Source organism: Ranitomeya imitator, chromosome 3 (genome assembly GCF_032444005.1).
Source record: "Ranitomeya imitator isolate aRanImi1 chromosome 3, aRanImi1.pri, whole genome shotgun sequence".
Lineage (NCBI taxonomy): Eukaryota > Metazoa > Chordata > Amphibia > Anura > Dendrobatidae > Ranitomeya > Ranitomeya imitator.
Genome location: NC_091284.1, coordinates 373,727,898 through 373,754,206, shown reverse-complemented (window position 1 = coordinate 373,754,206; position 26,309 = coordinate 373,727,898). Strand labels below are relative to the sequence as shown.

At 43.0% G+C, this 26,309-nt stretch overlaps 1 protein-coding gene across 1 annotated transcript in view; it reads left to right on the top strand.

Moving 5' to 3' along the window:
* Positions 1–26,309, top strand: part of EPHA10 (EPH receptor A10) — a 1,463,996-nt gene that overhangs the window by 1,214,762 nt on the left and 222,925 nt on the right. Inside the window, exon 9 of the mRNA XM_069756914.1 lies at positions 10,943–10,998. Within this exon, the coding sequence (XP_069613015.1) occupies positions 10,943–10,998 (56 nt within the window). The remainder of the gene's footprint in view (positions 1–10,942; positions 10,999–26,309) is intronic.

Sequence of the window (26,309 nt, the reverse complement as noted above, 5' to 3'; positions counted from 1 at the left end):
CCTCAGGCGTATTAAATGCGGTTTTCCACTCATCACCCTGCCTTATCCGCACAAGATTATACGCACCCCGAAGATCAATCTTAGTGAACCATTTAGCCCCCTTAATGCGAGCGAACAATTCAGTCAACAATGGCAAAGGATACTGATATTTGACTGTAATCTTATTCAAAAGACGATAATCTATGCAAGGCCTCAAGGAACCATCTTTTTTGGCCACAAAAAAAAAACCTGCTCCCAAAGGGGACGAAGATGGACGGATATGTCCCTTTTCCAAGGACTCCTTAACATAATTCCGCATAGCAGTATGCTCTGGCACTGACAGATTGAACAAACGACCTTTAGGGAATTTACTGAAAGGAATCAAATCTATAGCACAATCGCAATCCCTGTGAGGAGGAAGCGAACTGAGCTTAGGCTCCTCAAAAACCTCCCGATAATCAGACAGAAATACCGGAACCTCAGAAGGAGTAGATGAAGCGATAGAAATCGGAGATGCATCATCATGAAGCCCCTGACATCCCCAGCTTAACACAGACATTGTTTTCCAGTCCAGGACTGGGTTATGAGTTTGTAACCATGGCAGACCAAGCACTAAGACATCATGTAAATTATACAGTAGCAGGTAGCGAATCACCTCCTGATGAACGGGAGTCATATGCATGGTCACTTGTGTCCAGTACTGAGGTTTATTCATAGCCAAAGGTGTAGAGTCAATTCCTTTCAAAGGAATAGGAACTTCCAGAGGTTCCAGACTAAACCCACAGCGATTGGCAAATGACCAATCCATAAGACTCAGGGCAGCGCCTGAATCCACATAGGCATCGACGGAAATGGATGATAATGAACAAATCAGCGTCACAGACAGAATGAACTTAGACTGTAAAGTACCAATGGCAACAGACTTATCAACCTTTTTTGTGCGTTTAGAGCATGCGGATATAACATGAGCTGAATCACCACAATAAAAACACAATCCATTTTTCCGCCTATAATTTTGCCGTTCACTTCTGGACTGAATTCTATCACATTGCATTATCTCAGGTGCCTGTTCAAAAGACACCGCCAAATGGTGCACAGGTTTGCGCTCCCGCAAACGCCGATCAATCTGAATAGCCATAGTCATGGACTCATTCAGACCTGTAGGCACCGGGAACCCCACCATAACATCTTTAATGGCCTCAGAAAGGCCATCTCTGAATTTTGCAGCCAAAGCGCACTCATTCCACTGAGTAAGCACCGACCATTTCCGAAATTTCTGACAATATATTTCTGCTTCATCTTGCCCCTGAGAGAGAGCCAATAAAGCTTTTTCAGCCTGAATCTCTAGGTTAGGTTCCTCATAGAGCAAACCCAATGCCAGAAAAAACGCATCCACATTGAGCAACGCAGGATCCCCTGGTGCCAATGCAAATGCCCAATTCTGAGGGTCACCCGCAGGAAAGATATAACAATCTTGACCTGCTGAGCAGGGTCTCCAGAGGAGCGAAATTTCAAGGAAAGAAACAACTTGCAATTGTTCCTAAAATTCAGAAAACTAGATCTATCTCCAGAAAAAAACTCTGGGATAGGAATTCTAGGTTCAGACATAGGCGTATGTACAACAAAATCATGTATATTTTGAACCTTAGCAGCAAGATTATTCAGGCTGGAGCCAAACTCTGGACGTCCATGATAAACAGCTGAGGTCAGAGCCATTCATGGATTAAGAGGAGGAAAGAAGCAGCCAAGCTGCAAATAAGGCTAGGCAGCTAACACTGAGGAGGGAAAAAAAAAAAAAAAACTTCCTCAGACTACTTTTCCTCCTACTTCAGCCAAAACGATGACCAATTTTTTTTTAGGCCGGCTATACTGTCATGATCCCAAAGGCAGGGGATCACAAAAGGACAAGCACAAATACAAAACAAGCTCTAGGGTGATGGAACCTGAGCTGACCGCGATCCTGAACCTAAACACACAACTAGCAGTAGCCGGGGAACGTGCCTACGATGATTCCTAGACGTCTCGCGCCAGCCGAAGGATTAACTTCCCCTATCAGAAGAAACACAGACCTCACTTGCCTCCAGAGAAACACCCCACAGAAATAGCAGCCCCCCACATGTAATAACGGTGAAATGAGAGGAAAGCACACACGTAGTTATGAAAATAGAATCAGCAAAAATGAGGCCCGCTAAAGCTAGATAGCAGAGGATACAAAAGTGAACTGCGCGGTCAGCGAAAAACCCTTCAAAAAACCATCCTGAAATTACTTGAACTCATGTGCCAACTCATGGAACATGAGGAGTAATTTCAGCCCACTAGAGCAACCAGCAGCAAGGAATCACATATCTGCAAGCTGGACTAAGACAAAAATAAAACAAAACGTGGAACAGGAAAATCAAAACTTAGCTTGTCCTGAAGATAACAGACGCAGGGAGCAGAGGTAAAAAGACACGCTGATTACATTGATAGCCGGCGAGGAAATGACAAAAAAGCCAGGTTAAATAGGAAACTCCCATAACCTGATGGAACAGGTGGACACCAGAGACCGCAGAGAACACAAGTCACCCAGTACCATCAGTAACCACCAGAGGGAGCCCAAAAACAGAACTCACAACAGTTGCCTTTCCTGAGCTTCTATCTTCAGGCTCTCGTTTAGTAGTTGTTGGAAACTACACTGCATTAGGCCTACAAATTGGGTATGGGGTGTAGAGACGGTGTCTTCCACTCCAAGGTGTTCCCCAGGTTTCCTCTCCATTGCTTCGATCTTCTGGCTCTCGTTTAGTAGTTGTTGGAAACTACACTGCATTAGGCCTACAAATTGGGTATGGGGTGTATAGAGATGGTGTGTTACACTCCAAGGTGTTCCCCAGGTTTCGTCCACATTGCTTTGGTCTTCCGACTCTCGTTTAGTAGTTGTAGAAAACTACACTGCATTAGGCCTACAAATTGGGTATGGGGTGTAGAGACGGTGTGTTCCACTCCAAGGTGTTCCCCAGGTTTCCTCGCCATTGCTTCGATCTTAATGCTCTCGTTTAGTAGTTGTTGGAAACTACACTGCATTAGGCCTACAAATTGGGTATGGGGTGTAGAGACGGTGTGTTCCACTCCAAGGTGTTCCCAAGGTTTCCTCGCCATTGCTTCGATCTTAATGCTCTCGTTTAGCAGTTGTTGGAAACTACACTGCATTAGGCCTACAAATTGGGTATGGGGTGTAGAGACGGTGTGTCCCACTCCAAGGTGTTCCCCAGGTTTCGTCCACATTGCTTCGATCTTCCTACTCTCGTTTAGTAGTTGTTGAAAACTACACTGCATTAGGCCTACAAGTTGGGTCTGGGTTGTAGAGACGGTGTCCTCCGCTCCAAGGTGTTCTCCAGGTTGCCTTTCCTGAGCTTCTATCTTCAGGCTCTTGTTAAATAGTTGTTAAATGGAACAACTGCATTTGGCTTACTAGTTGGTTTGGGGCCTACTAACAGTGTCTGCCGCTCCTTGCTGTTCTCCTGGTTTCCTGTCCTGAAATTCCATTTTCAGGCTCTCGTTAAGTAGTTGTTAATGTTAGACTGCATTTGGCCTACTAGTTGGGTTGGGGCCTACTATCGGTGTCTGCCACTCCTTGCTTTTCTCCTCCACTGAACAAAGCTGTGCCGCCTGTTTACTACAGTTGCCAATTTTGAACTGCATTTCGACTACTTACTGATTTGGGCCTACTCTCTGTGTCAGCCTCTCATTCCAGTTGTCCTCCACTGCAATGCCCCCTGGTTAGTCCTGTGTTACCAATTTTGAACTGCATTTAGCCAACTTTGTTCTTTGGGCCTATATCTGTGTTTCCTCCTCATCCTGCCCATTGCCCAGCCAGTGATAGATGAGTCTGCTGGTACATTGACCCATAACGCAAAATTCCCCGTGCACGCTACACAGCAAGATTGTGACCCTGCTGAAAGTCAGGTTCCTCTTCCCGCATACCATACCACCTTACATGGGGACAAAGAGGAAGGTGCAGATGAAAGTGCAGGTTCCTTCATCAGGTGGGGGGAGGAATACTAGTTGGCGACGTCACTGGCACAGGGCCTCTCATAGTACGCAAAAGTGTTGCTGCCGGTGGGAGGCGCCCCCGCCGTGCAAACACACCTCTGTACTTTGAGGGGCCCTGTGCCAGTGCCAATGCCAACTAGTGGACCCCCCCTGCTTGCTCAGGATCACAGCACTTGCAAAGTTTAAATACTTACCTCTCCCTGCTCCACTGCCGTGATGTGTTCCAGATTTCCTGGGCCCACTAATTACTTGAACCAGCCCTACCCCCCACAACTTTAGCTAAATGACCCGCAATTTCAAATGCCTTCCAATTATTATAAGGTAAATTTCGATTGACAAGCTTCTGTAACAAGAATGGATGTTTTTTCCATTAAAATGGCAGTGTAGGTGTTTTCCTGGCCTCCACTCACTGCCGACTATGCTCCCCCATTGACTTGCATTGGGTTTCGTGTTTCGGGCGATACCCGACTTTTCGCGATAATCGGCCGATTCCACTCGACTCGACTTCTAAGATAGTCGGGTTTCGCAAAACACGGCTCGACTCTAAAAAGGTCAAGGTCGCTCAACCCTTCTCCTAGATACCATATCAACCCATAAACAGCTCCCCTATATACAATATGATCCCCACATAGCTCCCTATATACAGTATAAGCTTCATATAGCCTTTCTATCTACAGTGTGAGCCCCCACATAGCCCTCTATATACAATATAAGACCCCATATAGCCTCTCTATATACAGTGTAAGCCCCAACATAGCCTCCTGTATACAAGATGAGCCCACACATAGTCCCTATACTGTATATAATATGAGCCCTCGCATAGCCTCCTATCTACTATATAATTGTCTAAGGGTCACTTCTGTCACTCTGTCTGTCTGTCTTTCTGTCTGTCTGTCTGTAGCGGAAATCCCAAGTCACTGATTGGTCGCGGCAAAACAGCCACGAACAATCAGCGACGGGCACAGTACGGTGGCAAAATGGCCACTCCTTACTCCCCGCAGTCAGTGCCTTCTCCATACTCCCCACCAGTCAGTGCTCACACAGGGTTAATGGCAGCGTTAATGGACCGCGTTGTGCCGCGGTGTAACGCACTCTGTTAACACTGCTATTAACCCTGTGTTACCAACTTTTTACTATTGATGCTGCCTATGCAGCATCAATAGTAGTGAGACCGCACGTCAATATCTCGCGAGACCGCAATGCACTCTTGGGAGCGACGGGCACAGTCCGGCCGCTCCCTACTCCCCTGCGAGACCGCACATCAACATCTCGCGAGACGGCAATGCACTCTTGGGAGCGATGGGCACAGTCTGGCCGCTTCCTACTCCCCTGCAGTCAGTGCCCCCTCTATACTAACCCCCAGTCAGCACCGCTGCCCACATAGCGTTGTAGCAGTCTGTTAAACCGACTGCGTTACACCACGGTGTAACGCAGTCTGTTAACGCCGCTATTAACCCTATGTGACAAACTTTTTACTATTGTTGCTGCCTATGCAGCATCAATAGTAAAAAGAAATAATGTTAAAAATAATAAAAAAAAATAAAAAATTGTGATATTCTCACCTTCCGTCGCCTCCGCATCAGCTTTTCCTGCAGCCGGCGTGACCAATCAGCGACATTGGCGTGGGATTTAAATCCCGCTTCACTGATTGCTCGCGCTGGCTGGGGGTGACCAATCAGCAACATTGCCGCGGGATTTAAATCCAACTTCGCTGATGGCTTGCGCCCAGCCGTCGCGACCAATCAGCAACATTGGTGCAGGATTTAAATCCTGCTTCACTGATGGCTCGCTCCCAGCCAGCGTGACCAATCAGCGACATTGGCGCGGGATTTAAATCCCGCTTTGCTGATTGGTTGCGCTCAGCCAGCGCGACCAATCAATGACATTGCCGCGGGATTAAAATCACGCTTCGCTGATTGGTCGTGCCCAGCCGGCGCGACCAATCAGCGACATTGGCGTGGGATCTAATGTTAAAAATAAAATAAAAAAAAAATCATTATATAATTACCTTCCGGATCCAGCCCAGGCCTTTCCGGATCCTCGCGACGTTCCGGTGACCGGTCCATGCAATGCGGTCTCGCGAGTTGATGACGTAGCGGTCTCACGAGACGCTATGTCATCATTTCGCGAGACCGCAATGCACTCTTGGGACCGGAGCATCACGAGGAGCATCGGTAAACGTCTTGGCTGGATCCAGGGGGCCGACGGAAGGTGAGTATATGACTACTTTTTATTTTAATTCTTTTTTAACATAGATATGGTGCCCACATTGCTATATACTATGTGGGCTGTGTTAAATACTGCGTGGGCTGTGTTATATACTACACCTCTGCTGTATACTATGTGGCTGGGCAATATACTACGTGGCTAAGCAATATACTACGTCACTGGGCAATATACTATGTCGCTGGGCAATATACTACGCCGCTGGGCAATATACTATGTCGCTGGGCAATATACTACGTGTCTGTGCTATTTACTATGTAGCCTGTGCTATATACTATGCGGGCTGTGCTATATACTATGTAGCTGGGCAATATACTACGTGGCTGGGCAATATACTATGTCGCTGGGCAATATACTATGTCGCTGGGCAATATACTACGTGGCTAGGCAATATACTACGTGTCTGTGCTATTTACTACGTGGCCTGTGCTATATACTCTGTGGGCTGTACTATATACTATGTGGGCTGTGCTATATACTACGTGGCTGTGCTATATACTACGTGGATGTGCTATATACTACATGGTGTGTTATACTACATGGCTGTGCTATATACTACGTGGCTGTGCTATATTCTATGTGTCTGTGCTATTTACTACTTGGCCTCTGCTATATACTCTGTGGGCTGTGCTGTATGCTACGTGGCTGTGCTATATACTATGTGGCTGGGCAATATACTATGTGGCTGGGCAATATACTATGTCGCTGGGCAATATACTACGTCGCTGGGCAATATATTACGTCGCTGGGCAATATACTACGTGGCTGGGCAATATACTACGTGTCTGTGCTATATACTATGTGGCTGGGCAATATACTACGTGGCTGGGCAATATACTACGTTGCTGGGCAATATACTATGTCGCTGGACAATATACTACGTGACTGGGGAATATACTATGTGTCTGTGCTATTTACTACGTGGCCTGTGCTATATACTCTGTGGGCTGTGCTGTATACTACGTGGGCTGTGCTATATACTACGTGGCTGTGCTATATACTACATCTGCTGTGTTATACTACATGGCTGAGCTATATACTACGTGGCTGTTCTATATACTAAGTGGCTGTGCTATATACAACGTGGCTGGGCAATATACTATGTGGCTGTGCTATATACTACGTGGCTGTGCTATATACTACGTGGGCGGTGCTATATACTATGTGGGCTGTTATATACTACGTGGGCTGTGCTATATTTCTCTGCTGCATCTGTGCATCATGAATCGTGGTATGTATTAAAGAGGGGGGCCCACTGAGACTCTTTTGCCAGGGGCTCTTAAAAAACCTGGAGCCGGCCCTAGCTTCACTGATTGGTCACGCCCGGCCGTGACCAATAAGCGACAGTCACAGTCCGCCCATGAATTGGCGCAGAATTTGAACCACGCTTCACTAATTGGTCGCTGCCGGCCGAATCCTGTGTATAAATTGCATTATTCTGAAAACTTCATAAATAAACTACAGGACGACCATCTAGTATATAATATGAGCCCTCACATAGCCCCCTATATACAGTATGAGCCCTACATAGTCCCCTATATAAATGAAAACATGCAATACCAATATGAAATAAACAACAAAACATACTCACCTTGTTCCTATTCCCCCAGCACTTATAGCAGATGCAATGTAATGTCATCACATCTGCTGTTTCACACACTAATTGATGGAAGAAGTTGGCAGCCCCTCCTCCATCTATGTTATTATTATCATTATTTATTTACATATCACCATTAATTCCATGGTGCTGTACATGAGAAGGGGTTACATCAAAATACAAATATCACTTACAGTAAACAAAACTAACAATGACAGACTGATACAGAGGGGCAAGGACCCTGCCCTTGCGGGCTTACATTCTACAGGTTTATGGGGAAGGAGACAGTAGGTCAAGGGTTGCAGTAGCTCCAATGGTGTTGAGGTGGCCATATGGTATTTACAGGCTGTAAGCTTCCTTGAAGAGGTGAGTTTTCAGGTTTCTTTTGAAGGATCCAAAAGTAGTGGATAACCGGATGTTTTGGGGCACTGAATTCCAGAGGATGGGTGATATTCGAGAGAAGTCTTGGAGGCGACTGGGTGAGGAGCGAATAAGCACAGAGGAGAGGAGGAAGTCTTGGGAGGACCGGAGATTACGTGAGGGAAGATATTTAGAGATTAGTGTGGAAATAAACGGAGGAGAAAGATTATGGATGGCTTTGTAGGTCAGTGTTAGTAATTTAAACTGGATACGCTGGGAAATTGGGTGCCAGTGAAGGGATTTGGAAAGAGGGGAAGTAGGAGTGTAGTGAGGAGAGAGATTAATTAGTCGGGCATCACAGTTAAGGATGGACTAAAAGGGTGCGAGAGTGTTAGAAGGTAGGCCACAGAGGAGTATGTTGCAGTAGTCCAGGTGGGAGATGATTAGGGCATGCACAAGCATTTTGGTAGAGTGTGGGTTGAGGAAAGGATGGATTCTGGAAATATTTTTGAGCTGGAGGCGACAGGAGGTGGCGAGAGCTTGGATGTGCGGTTTGAAGGACAGAGCAGAGTCAAGGGTTACTCCGAGGCAGCGGATTTTGGGGACAGGGGAAAGTGTGATTTCATTTATTTTGATAGATAGATCAGGTAGGGAAGATATGAGAGATGGAGGAAAGATAATGAGTTCAGATTTGTCTGCATTGAGCTTGAGGAACTGAGAGGAGAAGAAGGAGGATATGGCCGATAGACACTCTGGGATTCTGGAGAGCAGAGAGGTGACATCTAGGCCAGAGAGGTAGATCTGAGTGTCATCGGCATATAGATGGTACTGGAAGCCATAGGACCTTATGAGTTGTCCCAGTCCGAGTGTATAGATTGAGAATACACCAATGTATTTACTGCTGTCTGTATACTGAGTATGTGGATAGCGGTGACATCTAGAAATGGGTGGATGGACTGTGGGAAAGGACACGGTGCAGCCTGTGGGCCACTGTTTTCAGCACATTTGGATTTCTCGGTCAGCGGGCTGCATGTTGCCCAGCTCTGCTTTAGATGGCTTGTTCAGTTCAGTTGAGTTTTTTTCACACAGCAAATTTTCCAATGTAATTAAAGGAATACTTAAAAGACTTTTTCACAATATACAGTAGTATTTTTCACAATATACTGTAGGTACCGTTATCTTTTTTATGGACATTAACATTGGGAATACCGTAGTTGCTGATAGATTCAGCACAACATGATGGTTTATGGCACAAAAACTTATCACAGCACTTCTATCTTATAACCCTTTCAAGGATTGTTGGCATGTATTAATATTTGTTTTTTTCAGAAATTTCAGTAAAGGCTTAATTTTAAACCATGGCACATACTGAAAATAATTGGAGATGATGACTCTGGAGAACATTAATGAGATACACAACAGAATAAATCAAAGAAAAGAACTGTTGGGATGCAATTAAATTGTCTGATAAACTTGCTTAAAAATCATCTCAACAGCACATTTTCCTGTTTAAATAGGTAATATGCTGCTGATAGCATGATAGTCTATGTGCACAGAACGATAATATAAATGATCATGGGATAAAGTAGAATGAAAATGGGTCGCACTCACTGTTCCTTAAAAATCTTCTTTTACAGCGGGTAGCAAGAGTAGACAGAACACATAGTTGACTACGGCCGTTTCTCGCTATATGGCGCCGTCACACTTCTCCACATAAGATAATATAAATGATCAGTCTGTGCACATGAAAGGGTGGTCAGCCTCTTAAACAGATTATTTAATGGACCGCCAATCACCTTACGGGGGCTACTGTAGGGTGTAGACTTGCTTACATTTGTGTTGAGGCTTGGACTGCTACCCAGATTTTGTAGTAACTGGAGAACAACCACAACCATCCTGAGCAATTGTATTAAGTTCTCCTGTTTTCATATTCCCCTTATTGCCATCTATAAATTCATCTCTAGATGGTATCTCCTTGCATTTCTAATGCAAAAGAAATGATGAGAATCACAGTTTTATCCTTGTATCTCACTACAGTAACAAAGGATAAGAAAGCAATTTCAGAATAGTTCAATGGTTCTATCTTCACTGAATAATTGAAGCATTACATAAAAAAAAAGGTTCAAGGAGGGAGCAAGACCATTTAGGGGTTAATTTATCGTCCTATAAAGACGAATATTGAATGAGCTAGAAAAGCTTCTAATTTTTCTCCATGTAGATGCTTTTGCCTAAATAAGACTCCCATTGTTCTGAATATGGAGGGACAATTAATTTGTCCTCCAAGCCTCCAGTATCGCACAGCAACTCATATTGTAGATTAAGGAAATAGTATGTCTATATATAAAGCTGTTTAAATGATGTGAGGGATAATTAATAAGTTAGTAAATCCATTGTATGCTTTTTTTCTATTTCAAATTTTTTGTGGGTTTCACATATTTAAATGTAATAGATACAATTCATAGCAAAATCTGCTGCTCTGTTAATAAATGGAAAATTATATCCTGATTAAATTGGAATATTCACATTTCCTAGTTACCGTGTACATAACAATACCTTACATACAATTTTATTGAAATGTAATTTTAACAGTTAGAATAAACGTTTCTATTTGCTTTCCAGTTCTTTCTTTTTCTTATTCATTCTATCTTTATTTCATTTGCTACCCTGCCTTATAAATCATATGTCCTGCCTCATAATAATTCACATTCATCATAAGTAATTTTAAGCAAACATTGTCCTCCCTTTCTACAGGCAGTGTGGCTACAGCAAGGCCAGTCAGGATGGAGATGAAGAACTCTACTTTCATTGTGAGTAAACTCCGGAAAATGTCATGTAAAATAAAGTCAGCTAAAGAATTATTAAACCACATTCACTTAAATCGTTTTTTCTATTGTGTTTTTTAAACATTTATATATAATTGAAAGGAATATGATAAAGTGAATTAGAACGTGCAATATTAAAGTAATCAGAAGTATTTTATAGGATAATGCACATATTACCTATGGTTCTTAACAACTTATGAATAGGGATGAGCGGACCCGTGGAAGTTCAGATTCTGGTACCCGACCTGACCTTTATTCCAAAGTTCGTTTTGGGTACCAGAACTGTACTCGAACTTGTACCTGAATCTGAACCACATTGAAAGCAATGGGGACCCGAACTTTTCAGCTGAAAAATTCTCTCTTCTCTCGCCTCCTGGACTTCCCCCGGAACTCAGAGCATTGCAACAGACTTCAAGGAGAAGTCCATGTTCAGCTTTTAGCACCGAACACTAACCGTCCGGTACGAAATCCGAATTTTTAATTTCGGTGTGTCTCATCTCTACTTATGATTACTCTGAAATGCCATATTGTAACAATATAGCCCCCGGTTCATCAAGACTGACAATTTTCTAGCTGTTCTTGATGAAGGTGCAAGGTGAAACCAGATGGAACCAGAGATGCATGCCTCTTCATGAATATTGAGCGTCTATCAAATGACGTGTGCCTCCATGTACCACGTTAGAAGTCATATTCCACTCCCTCTCTGGAGTAAGAGTTCTAGAGTAAGGAATGCAAAACCTCATCATGAATAAATACTGTGGTGAAAACGACAGATTTATAACAACATTTTTAAACTTTTGAAAGCAATTGATGCTTTGATGAATTAGGAATGTAGTTAAAAAATTAGCTAGGAATGGGGTGAATTGTCTGGATAGCTCTATGATTGCTGCTCCGCACCCAACTTGGTTTCATTGACAGGTCCTTTTCTATACACAAATAAGGAATGTTCTTTAAATCTAGCTGGTCTAAAGGGGAGCTGTGGATGACTGTTTCTCCATCTCTGCCTCATTGTCAAACACAGATATTTGCAGTAAGAGAGTCTGTATTGATTAATGCTGCTTGTGAATCAGGCAGTATGAATTACCTGGCAAGTTCTCCTTAGGATAACTAAGGGTACCATCACCCTGCTGAGAATCGTACGTCGTGGCAGATCGTTTGAAACTTTCTTTCGTCGTCTAGTGTCCCGCTGTGGCGGCATGATCGCATGGTGTAACATATATCGTATACGATGTGCGCATAGTAACCAACGGCTTCTACATCGCACATACGTCATGAAATTATCGCTCCAGCGTCGTAGATTGCAAAGTGTGACAGTAGTCTACGACGCTGGAGCGATATTGTTACGATGCTGGAGCGTCACGGATCGTACCGTTGTAGCGATGAAAATTGCACTGTGTGACGGTACCCTAACCTTGTGTAACAGATAAGAACAGTATGAAGATCGGGCAGGAAATTGTAATGCAAAGTGTACATTTTCAATGAATAATTATCATGAATGAGTAATCCTAGGAGAGCTCACTATACTGCAATCAGTCAGTAAAAACAGATTTCCAGTTGCTCATTGAACATGCAAAACGCTTGTTCCCCGGGTGCTTGCTCAAAAGCCATCGTTCTCCGTAGCACATTGTCCTATCTAAACAGGGCATGTGCTGCTGAGAACAATGACAACCTTTGTGCCCCAAGAATGATCTACTAGCGATCATTCTGTGCACATCCCATGGGAAGTGTAGTCAGCCTTGTCCTAAATAGGCTGTTAAATGAAAGCCAATTAGCAAACTTTTAGCTAATCAGTGGCTGCTTAACGATTGTAGGACATGTACTGTAAATGCAGCTTGAATAAAGCTAGCAATACACTTTAGATAGCTGATTTCTAACCACTAGTCTTCCTGACCCCTCCATTTAAGAGTTTGATTGGCTCAGCTTTGCATGTATGTTTTTCCAATTGGGCGAGTAGACCAAGTTACATATGACACCTTGAGACTGCTAGTGGGACACAGCTGCTACTGCCGGTAAGACTCATTGCAACACAGTATGGATCATAGGAACAATGAAGGCAAACATTCACTTGTAGAAATAAATGGGCATGTTAAAACGTAACCTGCAGATAAGAAGCTAGTAAAAACAGATCAGTTAAAGTATTTTGTCAAAATGGGCTATCATTCAGACTCATATAGAGGATTAAGCAAATCATGCTATATAGTTAAAACTCTATGTGATGCTGTTCATACACTTTAGTCAGCTGTTAACCAAGCATTGTTTCTCCTGACCCAATCTACCATGCACTAGAATCGAAAGAGGGAAATGAGCCACTTGTGACATATGTGGCGAGTAAGTGGGATGTATCTACTACACCATGCTCAGATTCCCGTAGTGGTGACATGGTGCATGCAGGCTTGCACAGCTCTCTAAGGGTACCGTCACACAGTGCAATTTTCATCGCTACAACGGTACGATCCGTGACGCTCCAGCATCGTAACAATATCGCTCCAGCGTCGTAGACTGATGTCACACTTTGCAATCTACGACGCTGGAGCGATAATTTCATGACGTATGTGCGATGTAGAAGCCGTTGGTTACTATGCGCACATCGTATACGATATATGTTACACCATGCGATCATGCCGCCACAGCGGGACACTAGACGACGAAAGAAAGTTTCAAACGATCTGCTACGACGTACGATTCTCAGCGGGGTCCCTGATCGCAGGAGCGTGTCAGACACTGCGATATTGTAACTATATCGCTCGAACGTCACGAATCGTGCCGTCGTAGCGATCAAAATTGCACTGTGTGACGGTACCCTTAAACTGTTTGTTTGCAGACTTGGCTAAACTCAATAACTCCTTCACCATCTCTATTACAGTCACAGCACTCAGGCTGCAATTAAATTAGCTTACAATATTAGAAAGGGATCTTTTCAGCCTCAATACTATATTATAGACACAGAAGATAAGTCTAATATCAGGGATATACATATCACTGGGGAAACATGTGCAGCAGCACAGGAGTCCAAGAGGTCCCACTTTTATCTCCAAAGCAGCAGGAATTGTGCATTATGATGAACTATTGGACTGCAACGGGCCCATATATTGTCCTTGCACAGGGACCCTCTTCTGCTGGTGTCCGCCAGTTGGAAAGATTTTATAACGTGGGATTCTGAAAAGGAACTGCATAGCAAGGACATTTTGATTAAATCCCAGTACCCAAAATTTTAAGTGTGTCCTAAAATGGCATTTCTTTAGACTGGCTTATCACATCATCTAACTTATTTAACTATTCCTGTTTTGCAAAAACAACCCAAGAAAAACAAGATCCCTAAAAAATAACCTTTATTACTTAAAGTTAAAAAATTCCAAATTCGGAGACAAACACCAGCAGGTTTATCATAGGGAATTGATAAAATCAATAGCGTATACTAATAAGCCCTGCAGGTCCACTAATCTGGTACATGCCGGGCAGTGGAGGTTAGCACCCTAAGTTTCAGCGGTAGGCGCCACCACTCCGCGGCGGCTTGCCCTGATATCCCTAAAAATCCCTAGAATCAATATGCCCCAAAACACCCTATGCCCATGTGAAAAAAAACACACACACAAAAAAAAACTGGAAAAAATGAAAAAAACAAAATAGCAATATAATGGATATTTTTTGATATTCGGGGCTATAATGAATATCAGGCCACCATAAGAATATTCATTTTATGGACAAATGTCCTTATGCAGGTCAACATGAAATACGGGCAAAAAGGATGCAATAATGATGCATTTATCTCATTGTCCTACTGCATGATGGCAAAGAAACAAGACGTGGCTCAGCAACAGAGAGGCTTTCTTTCAAAAATATATCAATCACCCATAATAGGGATGTCAATAACAACAATGCGTGTGGATCGCCCCCGTGTAGGGCAAGGGGTACTCGGTACGGGACCCTTCGGTTCTCAAGGGGGATGTCACGGTGGCTGACCCGGTCCGTGGCCCTCGGGAGGTCCGTTAATAAAAGGGGAAAGGTCTTTAAAGGGATATGTTTGTGACGACAACTGTGGCATTTGTTCAGGGTGACCAACACTGCTTAGGGGTCCGCTGGGGTGATGTTATGGTAGCTAGATGTTATACCTTCCCACAGGTGAAGTGTGTCCCCAGGGCTTCCCAGTGTGTAAGATGGTGGATGGTGTGAGGCACAGTGAAGAACAAGGACACAAGGTTGTAGTCTCTTTACCTTTTTACTGGAGGCTTCAGCATCCACAGTCCAGATTACCAGACCACAGGGCAGGCAGAGTCCGGCCGGTTTGGAGGCAAATCCAGAGTCCCCTTATCCAGGTGGAAATCAGTAGCCTTCCTCTAGCCTGGGTGTTGTAGTACCTAACTGCTGAGCCTCTCATAAGGTCCTCGAACCTCCTAAACAAATCCCTTGATTATTAACCCTTGTGTGACCCGTTGAAGTGCACTTGCGTGAAACGATCGTCGTCATTCATACACGCCTGTTCCCATTCTCCCGCAGAAGATGCTACAATAAAGTCTGAAAAACTAGCCTTGTGATTGTCATTCGTTTGTCTATATTTGATATTAGAGGACTGTTGTGGCCCTGGATGAGCACCTGAAGGCTTCAGGTCATCTGCCGGCTGCGGCTCACATAGGGATATGGATGGCAGCACGGCAGGTGTTTAAATGGTGCTGACTCTTTTGGTTCTTTCATGAGATGTTACATATTTAGGCTGATAACTCCAGCATTACAAGAACACCCGATTCTTACATTATGGCTGGTCAGAACAACGAAAGCAATTGTTACCATCCACCTTTCGTGTCTTCCCTATTTCCTCAAAGATTATAAGCTTGCGAGCAGGGCCCTCATTCCTCTTGGTATCTGTTTTGATCTGTGATTATTGTTATTCTGTAATGTCTATTGTCTGTACAAGTCCCCTCTACAATGTAAAGTGCTACGGAATATGTTGGTATGTTGGAGCTATAGAAATAAAATTATTATTATTACGTTATTAAGCAGCTGATCTCTAAAGAAGAAAAGTATTGGTCAGTCAATTTCTAAAATTCTCTAACTTGGGCAACGAAAGAAAAGCTAGGAGCCCCCCATAAACAATAGATGGTGGTCTGCCAAAATAGCTTGTTTCAGCGTGCATGAATTAAATACATATTGTGTAAGTATGAGATTAGTGATTCTAATGGTCCCTTGTCATCCAGTCCAGACTGTCCTCTTGTTTTTGCATTCTTTAAAATAACCAAACAAGCACAATACTGGTATTAAAAGACATCTAAAAATACATTTTGAGCAATTTATTGAAAAAAAACATACATTTACAAAAAAGATATATCCCAGTATAGCTATAAAAATATAGCTCTATTATAGCCGAATGACTCTACTGGCCGATGAAACATTACCTAGGATATCAATTACATAAAATCATTTGGCTGCTAGTAATTAAAAAGTATTAGATAAGTAAGAAATTATTATTGATTGAAAAAAAGGCCTAACTGAGGCTCAGTTGCAGAAAAGCTTTTGCTATTGGGAATCTAATGTATTCATGATTTATGCGGCCGCCTGCTCGGGCTTCCTTCCAAACAAAGCAAACTCAGTCAATCAGAGAGTGTTTAAGACGCCTTGTTGTTAGAATTCTGTGCAGTGTTCTCGTACTGTCAGCTTTCCTCACTGCTCGGCATGAAGCTCCTGTCTTTTCGGGACATCTCTAGGTTATCAAGACACTATGATTCCAGACAGGACTTGTCAAAGATAGGCTAGATATAAGAGGGGATAACTTGATTTGATTTTTGGCGTATGTCATGTCCGTTTGCCATCTTCTGCTCCCTGAAGCATTTCACCAGCAGTCTTGACTCTTTTTCCGAGACGCCTTGTCTTATTAGAGCTGCTTGCGCTACCCAAGTCCTTCCAATGTAAATAGCCAAGTGTTATTTTATGAACGGTAACAGATTAAGTGGACGGGATGATTACGCAAATGTGCATATTTTGTAGATACAGTAATACTATGTCACACTGGGAAACCAATGATCTGTTCCCTAATTATTCTGTACTTGCTAATGTTCCAATTCTAGATTTCGGTTTAGCATAGCCTTATAGCCTTACTATTTTATTTTACTACATATAGTGCCCATTATATTGTGCAAAAATGTTGTTAATCATATAATTTATCTACTATATAATTGTCTAAGGGTCACTTCCGTCTGTTTGTCTGTCTGTATGTCTTTCTGTCTGTCCTTCTGTCTGTCACAGATATTCATTGGTCGCGGCCTCTGTCTGTCATGGAAATCCAAGTCGCTGATTGGTCGTGACAAAACGCCCACGACCATTGCCACAACCAATCATCAATGGGCACAGTCCAGCGGAAAAATGGCCGCTCCTTCCTCCCCGCAGTCAGTGCCCGCTTCATACTCCCCTCCAGTCAGCCCTCACACAGGGTTATGGCAGCGTTAATGGACCGTGTTATGCCGCGGTGTAACGCACTCCATTAACGCAGCTATTAACCCTATGTGACCAACTTTTTACTACTGATGCTGTGTATGCAGCATCAATAGTAAAAAGATCTAATGTTACAAATAATAATAATTAAAAAAAATGCTTATTCTCACCCTCCGACGTGTGCCTTCTCCTCGGCAGTGCAAGCGGCAGGTTCCGGTGGCAAGGATGCTATGCGAGAAGGACCTTCCATGACGTCACGGTCATGTGACCACGACATCATCACAGGTCCTGCGCTCACACCAACCCTGGGACCGGAAGCTGCCGCGTGCACCACACACTGGCGCCGGGACTACAATGGGCCCTCGGAACGTGAGGATATGTTTATTTTTTATTTTAAGTCTTTTTTAACCTGTTACATATGTGGCTGGGCAATACACTACTTGGCTGGGCAATATACCACGTGACTGGCCAATATACTACGTGACTGGGCAATATACTAAGTGACTGGTCAATATACTACGTGACTGGCCAATATACTACGTGACTGGGCAGTATACTACGTGGCTCTGTGCTGTATACTACGTTGCTGTGCAATATACTACGTGGCTGGGCAATATACTACGTGGCTGGGCAATATACTACGTGACTGGGCAATATACTATGTGACTGGGCAATATACTATGTGGCTGGGCAATATACTACGTGTCTGGGCAATATACTACGTGGCTGGGCAATATACTACGTGACTGGGCAATATACTACATCGCTGGGCAATATACTACGTGACTGGGCAATATACTACATCGCTGGGCAATATACTATGTGACTGGGCAATATACTACGTTGCTGGGCAATATACTACGTGACTGGGACTGGCAATATACTACGTGGCTGGGCTGGGCAATATAGTACGTGACTGGGCAATATACTACGCGGCTGGGCAATATACTACGTGGCTGGGCAATATACTACGTCACTGGGCAATAAAGTACGTGACTGGGCAATATACTACGCGGCTGGGCAATATACTACGTGGCTTGGCAATATACTACGTGGCTGGGCAATATACTACATAGCTGTTCAATATAGTACGTGACTGGGCAATATACTACGCGGCTGGGCAATATACTACGTGGCTGGGCAATATACTACGCGGCTGGGCAATATACTACGTGGCTGGGCAATATACTACATAGCTGGGCAATATAGTACGTGACTGGGCAAAATACTACGCGGCTGGGCAATATACTACGTGGCTGGGCAATATACTACATAGCTGGGCAATATAGTATGTGACTGGGCAATATACTACGCGGCTGGGCAATATACTACGTGGCTGGGCAATATACTACATAGCTGGGCAATATACTACGTGGCTGGGCAATATACTACGCGGCTGGGCAATATACTACCTCAATGGGCAATATACTACGTGACTGGGCAATATACTACGTCGCTGGGCAATATACTATGTGACTGGGCAATATACTACGTTGCTCGGCAATATACTATGTGGGCTGTGCAATATACTATGTGGACATGGATATTCTGGAATACCAGTTGCGTTAAAATCACCATCTAGTATTTGATATATTCTGCTTCCACAATTCTATGCACTGAAACACTTTCTTTAATTTCAGAGATCTGTAATGAAGGTTCATGAATATCGTGGTTGAGCTAATTTTGCGTGTACGGAGCAGTCAGGAAATGGAGTACAGGGAAGCATTAAAACTTTTTCTACCAAAAGTTTGTTTTAAGAATCCAGTAACTATTGTATGTTTTTTTTATACAAATATGGACTGATCTTTCTAAAGCATTTAGTTAGCGTGCCCCCCCTAGAGTTAGCCTCCAGCAGAGCAGATTTTCAAAATCATATACACAAATTGAGGACTAAATGATGGAGCACGATAGCACCATTATATACATTAGAAAAATGTTCCGAATAATTTATGCTGTGTGTTTCTTAAAATAAAATTCTAATGGTGAATACACAGAAAAAGGAAAGAGACCTATTTTAAATCAAGTTTTTGCCTTAAATATATTTTAAAACATTTTTGGCAATGTGCATTTTTATATCACAATCTCTATTAAAATAATAAATAAATATAAATTTTCACAATAGCCATTCGGGCTATTTTCGGTTATTCGGATTCTGTATAGGTCACTTTTCAGAAGTTTCATTATCATCACAGGTAGGATTATAATAATAAGAAAGACCTCCATACATAGCTGATAACACCGGATCTTGAAATTCACAATAGGTGATATCAACGTACTCCATGCTCCCTCTTCCTTCACAATTAACTTTGCACACGCTCATTAGATGCCTCAATACAGGATAGGGTCTGAGTAAATCTAATGGTGCTAATGTATATATGTCGTTTTCTGAAACAACGCGAATTAGTGCATGTTCCTTATTCCTGATCTATTTTGGCAGAGAAAGAAGAAGATGAGCACAGCTGTCCATCCGCACTGGGGTGACCGCATGTGGAGGGGGCTCAGAAGCTGTGCATGCAGTTACATTAAATAGTCAACAACTATTAACTATTTAGGCGCTTCTGTCAATTTTTGACAGCAGCATTTAAAAAATGGCACAGCCCATCAGCACACCATAATGTGCTCAGAGGGTGCTGATGGGTATCTTTGACAGCCGGGTTCTACTTAAAGCCCCCATCACCGCAATCCTGATCCTTCTCTGATGCTATATGCTGAATTTCAAAAGAGACTGTGATTATCACAAAATACTGCAATACTATGGTGTTACTATATGTAGTACAAGAAATCAGATGATTGCAGGTTCAAGTCCCCTAAAATGAAATAAAGTGAAAATAAAAGTAATTAAAAATAAAAAAAATTCAAATTACCCCATTTTCTCGAATTAAAAATAATAAAAAAATGAACATATTTGGTACTATCACATCTTTAAAAGTTGTATCTATCACAATATATAGTTAATTAAACCAATTGGTAAATGCTGTAATGTTTAAAAAAAAAATCCAAGTGCCAGAATTGCGCCATTTCGGTCACAATATCTCAGTAGCAAAAAATGCAAAACAAAAGTTATCAAAACTGCTTATATACGCTAAAATGATATCAATGAAAACCTCGGTTTGCTATGCAAAAATCAAGCACTCAGCTTGTTGAAAAGTTGTGGGTGTTAGGAGTCGAGTTTCCTCTGCTGCACAGGGGGAATCTCGATCCGTCTCCGCTGCGGTCTCCCATTCTCCTCCAGCCGCACTGGAGTCTGCTCAGCAGGGACGTCGCTCCCAGTGTCTTGCTCGCTCTCACTCTGTACAGAGAGTTACTGCTGCTTCTTCAGCTCCTGCCATTAAAGTCCGTGCTGGTCAGCGGCGAGCAGACTTCCCTGGGACTAAGTCCTTGTTTGCGCACACTGAGCATGCCCAGAGCAAGATCTCCCGTTGGAGATCGAGGGTCATGTGCTCTGGCTCTGCAGCGCATTCCATTGGTCCTCTTGGCAGGCCCTGGAAGGGCAAAGTTTCTGTGGCCACTTCCTGTCCTGCAATTATATAAACTGCACATGACCGCACGGCCATGCGCTAGTGTACAATTGAATACGTGTGTTTGTTGTGAGTGCAAGTCGTTCATTAAATACCCCTACCCTATTGTATGACTGTTCGCGTATGGAGTATGGCTGCTATCTAGCGCCCGACAAATCACTCAACGTGTCACACACGTATCAGCGTCTATTGCTGTGACCGCCTGTACGGCGCCACGCGCTAGTAGTGCGCTTCCTGACCCACGTCTGGGTGCTTAGTGGTGCCTGCCAGCAAGGCACAGTTCGCACTTCGGTGCTCTAATTATAAGAGTTGCCTAACACACCCTGTTGCGGTGTTGTGTCAGCAAGTGGTCTAATCGGACTTCAATCCTAGTTGGGGTTAAGTTCGCTGACTGCTTGCTCGCCTTCTATGTGCGGTACCGCGATCCTGTGACGCAACAGGATCGCTTCCTTCACGTTGGGTGAAGTTTAACCCACGCGAGTATACTTATGAGTACCGCCATATAGTCCGTCATTACTCAGCAGCAGGTTCCATCTCTGCACGGTGGACCCCGGGCTACGAACGCACCGTACACTATCAGTCTTATTATTTGGTGCGTTCCGCTAGCCCTAACAGTGGGTTTTGGAATTTAACACAAATCAATTTTATTTTTTTAAATATCTGCATTTTTTTCACCAGTTAAAAATATGCAAGTTTGGTATCTCCATAATCATACTAAGGCCGGGTCACACTTGCGAGTGCAATGCTCGAAACTTGTACAAGTCTCTCGTATCAATACCTGGCACTGCCGTCGGGACTCGAGACTGGAGCGTGCGGCTTCATGTATTTCTATGCAGCTTAAAGCTCCCTTCCCGAGCGCCGGCGGCAGTGCCGGGTATTGATACGAGAGACTTGTACAAGTTTCGAGCATTGCACTCGCAAGTGTGACCCCGGCCTTAGCTGGAGAATCATACTGCAAAGTCATTTTTACTTATAATGAATGCTGTAAAAACAATACCGAAATGCCATGTCAGAATTGCATGTTTTTCGCTATTTCACGGCACTTGGAGTTTTTTTTACTGTTATACAAAACATGATACAGTAAAAAGAATGATTTTATTCAAATTAAAAACTCGAGCCACATAAAAAAAAAAAACCTCATACAACTATGTCAATGAAAAAACATAAAAAGTTCTGGCATTTGGAAAAGGGGGAGAAACAAAAATGGAAAGAACAAAAATGAAAAATGGCACATTCCTGAAGAGGTTAATAACATACATAGGTGTAAATCTTCTTTTGATCTGTTTTTTCAAAATGGTCAATGTCATTTTAGTAATTCAAAAGTTCAAGTAAATCTAAGATACAGAAGATGGGTGCCAGAAGAAGTGTCCTATTACAAGGATCAATGGCAGCAGTAAACGACAGTTGATCAGTAAACTTTTACAGATCAACAGTTATTGAATAGCCTGTTTGCAAAGGCAGACCAAAGTTAGTGATCTGTAATAGATGGTTCACTGCCTTTATTCTCTCGTCCTATTTACCCAGGACAATGGACTGACAAGAATGATGATAGTCTTTTGTGCTGCACATAAGATCATTTCACCAGATGACTGAGCGATTTGCTTGTTCATTGGGTATTTAGCAGCCTGTTTACACTGAAGGAAAAAAGCATTTTTCTAAACGTTTGTTCATGATAATCTTTCAATGTAAATGTGGCTTATGAAAATGATCTGCAGAACATGTCTTTCATTGGGTCAGGGCAGATAGAATCTCTTATGTTTTTTCCCTTGTATCTTGTATGGGACATATCATTGTTAATGTAGATCTACTAGCTCAGAGACAACTGAAAATTAAAGATCTAGCCTACAAAAGTGAAAAACTCCCATAAAGCAGACTATTTCTATTAAATGATTCATTTTCTAAATTATAAAATACTAGCTGAAGAGCCCGGCGTTGCCTGGGCATAGTAAATATCTGTGGTTAGTTATAGCACGTCACTTCTCTTATTTTCCCATCACGCCTCTCATTTTCCCAATCACATCTTTAATTTTCCCCCTCACATCTCTCATTTTCTCCCTCACACCTCTCATTTTCTCCCTCACTCCTCTCATTCCCCCCTAACACTTGTCATTTCGACCTCACATCTGTCATTTTCCGATCACTCCACTATTTTCCCTCGCTCCTCTCATTTTGCACTCACACCTTTTCATTTTCACCTCACACCTCTCATTTTCACCTCAGTATATACATGTTTGTCATCTCCCTTATATATAGTATACACCTGTATGTCATCTCTTGTATATAGTATATACCTGTATGTCATCTCCCCTGTATATAGTATATACCTGCTGTGTGTCATCTCCCCTGTATATAGTATATACCTGTATGTCATCTCCTCCTATATATAGTATATACCTGTATGTCATCTCCTCCTATATATAGTATATACCTGTATGTCATCTCCTTCTATATATAGTATATACCTGTATGTCATCTCCTCCTGTATATAGTATATACCTGTGTGTCATCTCCCCTGTATATAGTATATATCTGTGTGTCATCTCCTCCTGTATATAGTATATACCTGTATGTCATCTTCTATATATAGCATATACCTGTGTGTCATCTCCTCCTGCATATAGTATATACTTGTAGGTAATCTGCTCCTGTATATAGTATATACCTGTGTGTCATCTCCTGTATATAGTATATACTTGTATGTCATCTCCTCCTGTATATAGTATGTACCTGTATGTCATCTCCTCCTCTATATAGTATATACCTGTGTGTCATCTCTCCTGTATATAGTATATATCTGTGTGTCATCTCCCCTGTGTATAGTATATACCTGTGTGATCTCCTGTATTAGACCTCGTTCACACGTTATTTGCTCAGTATTTTTACCTCAGTATTTGTAAGATAAATTGGCAGCCTGATAAATCCCCAGCCAACAGGAAGCCCTCCCCCTGGCAGTATAAATTAGCTCACACATACACATAATAGACAGGTCATGTGACTGACAGCTGCCGTATTTCCTATATGGTACATTTGTTGCTCTTGTAGTTTGTCTGCTTATTAATCAGATTTTTATTTTTGAAGGATAAGACCAGACTTGTGTGTGTTTTAGGGCGAGTTTCGTTTGTCAAGTTGTGTGTGTTGAGTTTTGTGTGGCAACATGCGTGTAGCAACTTTTTGTGTGTCGAATTGCATGTGACAGGTTAGTGTAGCAAGTTTTGCGCATGGTGAGTTTTGCGCGTGGCGAGTTTTATGTGTGGTGCCTTTTGAGTATGTGCAAGTTTTGTGTGAGGCAACTTTTGCATGTGCTGCAAATTTTGTGCATGTGGCAATTTTTCCGCGTGTGCAAGTTTTGCTTGTGGCGAGTTTTCCATGAGGTGAGTTTTGCACTTGTGGCGAGTTTTGCGTGAGCCTAGTTTTTGCATGTGGCGAGTTTTGCGCGTGGTGCGTTTTGAGTGGCGACTTTTGTATTTCGACTTTTATGTGGCGAGGTTGGTGTATGTGTGGTGAAATGTGTGCTGAGGGTGGTATATGTGTTCAAGCACGTGGTAGTGTGTGGCGCATTTTTTGTGTGTGTTCATATCCCCGTGTGTGGTGAGTATCTCATGTCGGGGCCCCACCTTAGCAACTTGCGCCATCGCTCTCACTCTTTAAGTCCCCCTTGTTCACATCTGACAGCTGTCAATTTGCCTCCAACACTTTTCCTTTCACTTTTCCCCATTATGTAGATAGGGGAAAAATAGTTTGGTGAATTGGAAAGTGCGGAGTTAAAATTTCACCTCACAACATAGCTTGTGATGCTCTCAGGGTCCAGACGTGTGACTGTGCAAAATTTTGTGGCTGTAGCTGCGACGCCTCCAACACTTTTCATTTCACTTTTCCCCCATTATGTAGATAGGGGCAAAATTGTTTGGTGAATTGGAAAGCGCGGGGTTAAAATTTCACCTCACAACGTAGCCTATGACACTCTCAGCGTCCAGACGTGTGACTGTGCAAAATTTTGTGGCTGTAGCTGCGACGCCTCCAACACTTTTCCTTTCACTTTTTTCCCCATTATGTAGATAGGGGCAAAATTGTTTGGTGAATTGGAATGCGCAGGGTTAAAATTTCGCCTCACAACATAGCCTATGACGCTCTCGGGGTCCAGACGTGTGACTGTGCAAAATTTTGTGGCTGTAGCTGCGACGGTGCAGATGCCAATCCCGGACATACACAAATACACACACACACACACACATACACACACACACACATTCAGCTTAATATAGTAGATTTGCACCCTCTGAAGCTCATATTTAACTTTGAAAATGCATAAAATAAATTACATAATTACATGATGCTTAGTGTATTGTAACCTCTTTACCCTTTTAAATTATAATTATAAATGTGGATCCAAGAAGTATCGTTTCTCCTTGCGGAGAGTAACATGATAAGCATGTCGAGGTGAGGAGACTTAAAGCCGCAATTCTCCTCTGGGAAATATGCAAATTGTCTCTTCAGAGAGGAAGAGGACTAGAACTCTAGTGCCACCTATTGGAAGTAACAATCCTAACAGTTAATGTCGACCCTTCAAGGAGCCTTGTCACATGACTTAGGATTAGGGTTGAGCGAAACAGGTCGGCCATTTTCAGAAGTCGCCGACTTTTGGCAAAGTCGGGTTTCATGAAACCCGACCCGACCCCTGTGTGGGGTCAGCCATGAAGTCGGCGATCTTCTGAATCTGGAATCGGAATTCTGATACCGATTCCCGATATGTTTATGATATCGGGAATTGGTATCGGAATTCAGGTTTAAGTGTAAAATAAAGAATAAAAATAAAAAATATGCTATACTCACCCTCGGACGCGCCCTGGTTGTAACCGGGAGCTGTTGTGAATTCTGTTATCGAACTCCCTCCTGTGGTCATGAATGGTACTTCGGCGAGTTCTGTCCATGGACTCCCTCTGGGGGCTGTGAGTGGAGCTGCTGCTTCTGAGGTTCCTTCCACAGGTGACGTAGTTTATTCTTTGGCTGGCTGCTCTATTTAACTCCACTCAGATCGTTACTCCATGCCAGCTGTCAATGTTCTTGTACTGGTTCAGTTCGCTCTTGGATCTTTCGGGTGACCTGTCTACTCCAGCAGAAGCTAAGTCCCTGCTAGTTTATCATTTGTTCTTTGTTTTCTTGTCCAGCTTGCTATCATGATTTTGCCTTGCTAGCTGGAAGCTCTGGGATGCAGAGTGGCACCTCCGCACCGTGAGTCGGTGCGGAGGTCTTTTTGCACACTCTGCGTGGTCTTTTGTAGTGTTTTGTGCTGACCGCAAAGATACCTTTCCTATCCTCAGTCTGTTTAGTAAGTCTGGCCTCCCTTTGCTGAAACTTGTT